At 45.9% G+C, this 3892-nt stretch overlaps 2 protein-coding genes across 2 annotated transcripts in view; both read left to right on the top strand.

The window, feature by feature from the left end:
• Nucleotides 1-2765, top strand: part of LOC101845310 — a 71002-nt gene extending 68237 nt beyond the window's left edge. Inside the window, exons 3-4 of the mRNA XM_035968800.1 lie at nt 753-2630; nt 2719-2765. Coding sequence (XP_035824693.1) covers nt 1205-2630; nt 2719-2765 — 1473 coding nt within the window. The 5' untranslated portion in view covers nt 753-1204. The remainder of the gene's footprint in view (nt 1-752; nt 2631-2718) is intronic.
• Nucleotides 2603-3892, top strand: part of LOC101860396 (alpha-2B adrenergic receptor) — a 7187-nt gene continuing 5897 nt past the window's right edge. Inside the window, exon 1 of the mRNA XM_005094505.3 lies at nt 2603-3625. Within this exon, the coding sequence (XP_005094562.1) occupies nt 2867-3625 (759 nt within the window). The 5' untranslated portion in view covers nt 2603-2866. The remainder of the gene's footprint in view (nt 3626-3892) is intronic.

The raw sequence follows: 3892 nt of genomic DNA, 5'->3' as shown, positions 1-3892 counted from the left end.
CCCCCCAAATTTAAAAAAAAAAAGAATTAGTTAAAATTAAAATTACAAATTTAAAGAAATCGTGAAGCAAAGAAGACAAATCACCATCATTTTAATACTCACCACAGTCTTTGAAGGGTACATTGTCGGCCAAAGTGGCCACACACGCCACAGCAAGAAACACAAAAACTGGTGACATCATCCTGAACTGTTCGACAACTTGCTCCAAGATAGGGACAAAACGTAACTTGTGATTTCTCTACACACACTAGGGCGCGCCACTACCTTTTATACCAATGAGACGGCGGGCTGTTATCTGCTAAATTGAGCCCACTGAACTTTCTTCTTGATGTCCACGTCAAACTTGATTTTTTTCATTCCGAATGCATTAAAGAGTAGATCTATAATATTATATTGTGCAGGTGACCGAGCTATTAGATAGTTACTGTTATCTGTGTGCGCTGTTCAATTGTCTACTAGGGCTAAAGGGGGTCTCGCTCACACTTCCGAACGCAATGCGTAACAGTGAAGGTGCTCTCTCTCTCTCTCTCTCTCTCTCTCTCTCTCTCTCTCTCTCTCTCTCTCTCTCTCTCGCTCTCTCTCTCTCTCTAATTGTATATTCAAGAGTTTTGTCGATAGTTAATCGACATCCCCCACCTACCCACTTCTTGTCATCATTGACAATGCTGTATTTTGTTCTAGTTGTCCGTCTCTCTAACCCACACCAGCAGTTTATCTTTTCGGTTTTTACATTGTTTCTCTTTATTCCCCAGACCAAGAGGAGCAGTTTGGAAGCTCGTCACAAGTTTATGAGGACAGACAGCTCTAACATGACGACCATGTCAACGCCTCCCTCGTGCAAAGAGCTCATTACTTAGAAAAAAACGTTCCCTACCCCGGTTTTTGCCTCAGCGAGTCCAGATGACCCAATTTGTCCTTCTTTCTTCTCCATTCGTTCCTTTCTGCTTGACTGGTGGCCTGTCGGCACGGGATTACGCGTAAGAAGAAGCCAGTAATTGTCTCAATGAGACAGATAGAAATGGCTGTGTGACTGTAACCCGACGTTGGATATCAAATATACCAGCAATGCGAACTCTCAAAACAGAGCAAAAAAATCCGTGTTCAAAGAAGTATGGGTGATTCTTCAACTGACAGTTACTGTGCCAATTTTTCAAAGATCTTGTTTTTATTTGGCGAGTCGGAATTTTAATCTTTCTCGGAAGTCATGCAAAATTCCACCTCTTTCCCAGTGTACAATTTCACCCTGTTTGGCGAGGTACCAGAGTGGACCCGAATAATTTACTTCACCTACCTGTTCCTTGTCTACGCCTTGGGCATTCCTGGCAACCTGATCACGGCTATCATCTATTGGCGCACTCGGCCGAAGTCGGCATGTGACTGGCTGATTCTGTCCATGAGCTTGGCTGATTTATTTGTGTGTTTCTGGGTACCATGGCTGTATTTCCGTACCGAGTATCCCCTGGAGATCTCCTTCATGTCCAGTTCTATATGCGGCCTGGAGACATCTCTCCAGCTCAGCGCCATGATGGCGTCACTGGGAATGCTCGACGTCATTGCTCTCGACCGGTATGTGAAAATCTGCCACACCCGGCTCAAGTCTCTCACTCCGACCGCCTCGAGGAATCTGTGCATTTTCCTTATCCTCCTGGCAGTGGCCCTCTCCGTGGCGCCCGGTCGAGACGCCGAGATGAACATGAACGCTTCGTGTCGCATCTACCACGACTGGGGCTTCACGTCGCACATGCGAGGCTACTATACCATGTTCTTCACCTTTTACGCCCTCAGCTTCTGCATCATCAGCTTCACCTACGGCAACATCATCATCACGATCGGCCGGAAGGTAAGGAGGAAACAAAGACTCATCCAGAACGACGGTCTACGCTCTCAGGACCCGGCCACTGCTGCCAACGGAAACTGTGACACCAGGGAGGCTGTTGAGAACGAGACGTGTGGTCAGGTCAACGACCCCGGTAGTCGGAGCCGATGGAAGGGCGCATGTTGTAGATTGTTCAGTGCCAAGGCCAAGGCCAAGACCAAGGCCGAATCTGTGTACGCAGAAGAGCAGGGAGAGCCAGAATACGAGATGCGTCTCCAACACGAAAAACGAATTCAAAATCCGGAGGGAAATCAAAGTGAGGCAATAGTTGATTTACACAGGGGTGGTCACACAGATGTAGAAACCAGCGAGAACTGCAAACTGCTGCCAGTCCCCAAACCAGGCGCTCCATCCTGTCAAATTCTGCCAAAGAACGCTGGAAAGGGAGATAACTTGGTCAGTAATTGCTACCATCCTCAAGACTATTTACCATGTACAACGAATGAGATTAGAGGAGATACAGCAGAATATCTGATAAAACATTCAAATTCAGACATACAAGATAATGTCTCCCCTGATGTCCCCCGAGAGCCGGATTGGGATACCCACAGCCACATCCTACAGAGGATTGCCGAGCCTGTGGGGAATACTGATGGACACGAAAACTGCCTTACATCGAAACCACCAGCAGACAATGGTGTTTACGAAAGGGCTGTGTTGGATTTGCATGCTAACTCTCATGATAATTACCAACAACCTAATGATTACAATGCTCCAGGTACCGATACTGAAAGACACGACCAGATAGACTTATGTAATGAAAACGAGGCAGCAGTGTTATTGTGTGGTTACAATAGATTAGAATCTCCACAGAATCATGTCAACGTCTGTGGTGTCACCAGCGATGATTCTATTGATGTTTTGGGGGAAGGAGACGACAAACATTTGATCAAAGAGTCGAGGAAACTCGGACAAGTAGATCGAGAGGATCAAAATAAAAGTGGCAAGCTTGTTGAGTCGCACGGTAGATCTAACAGCGGGTCATGTTCTATGGCAAATTCGGAACCAGGTTCTGAAAGCGCGCCACCCAAGTCAAGTAATGAAATCTTTTTGTATTTGGGGGATGGTTTAGAGTCGGGTGAGACTGGACAACTTTCACAAGATGAGAAGGTAAAAGATGTTGGCGTTGTTGTGGACAGCACTAGAGACAAGGAGACAATCTGTGACACGGGAGTCTCTCTCAATAAAAATGGCATTTTGCTGACAGAAGCTATACTTGTTCCTGATTCGAAGATTCCTAGAAGACAAACGAGTGTTATGTTCAAACTTGATGATTCGAATCAGGAAAGCTCCGATAATGAATACCATTCCAATACAGCAGCACAACAACATTCAAATCACAACGACGACAAAAGTACTGGAGATTCTTTGAGAACACATGGCTCAACTGTTTTATCAGCTCAACAAAGCGTTGACACTCAGCAAACTTCCCAGTTACTGGAAGAGACAAACAAAGCATCTCAGACGCCTCCCTCAAATGTCTCAAAGACAGACGGCAGTTCTGCCAAGAAACTCTCCAAATCGTCCAAGAAAGGTAACAGACAGGGCAATAGCTTGGTAAAAGTCCTGAGCCATCATCTCAGCGATCGAGAGACCAGCAGCAGCTACGTGGAGGACGATGATGTCTCCGCCAGTAATCTGCACCGGTTCTTCAATCTGAGAAAACTCCGAGGCTTCACTGGATCCGGAAACTCAAACCGGTCCTCCAAGTCGACTGCTTCTCGGAATCGCTTCCGGCGAGAGAAACACGTACGATGTGCAATTATAGTTATATTGTTGTTTTCTATTCTTCAGTATTTCCGATGATGATATTTGAATATTGTTTATTATGATGTCATGAAAAAGGTACGATTGGTGTTTGCACATAACATATATTATAGCCATATTGTGTGCGTGTGTGCGTGCCTGCGTATGTGTGTGTGGGGGCGCGTGTGAGTGTTTGTGGGAGAGACTGTCAGAGAGAGAGAAAGAGAGAGAGACAGACAGACAGACAGACAAACAACAGACAGACAGACA

This window comes from Aplysia californica, unplaced genomic scaffold, assembly GCF_000002075.1.
Source record: "Aplysia californica isolate F4 #8 unplaced genomic scaffold, AplCal3.0 scaffold00083, whole genome shotgun sequence".
Classification (NCBI taxonomy): domain Eukaryota; kingdom Metazoa; phylum Mollusca; class Gastropoda; order Aplysiida; family Aplysiidae; genus Aplysia; species Aplysia californica.
The sequence above is the reverse complement of the archived record's forward strand: the minus strand, read 5'-3'. Positions and strand labels throughout refer to the sequence as shown.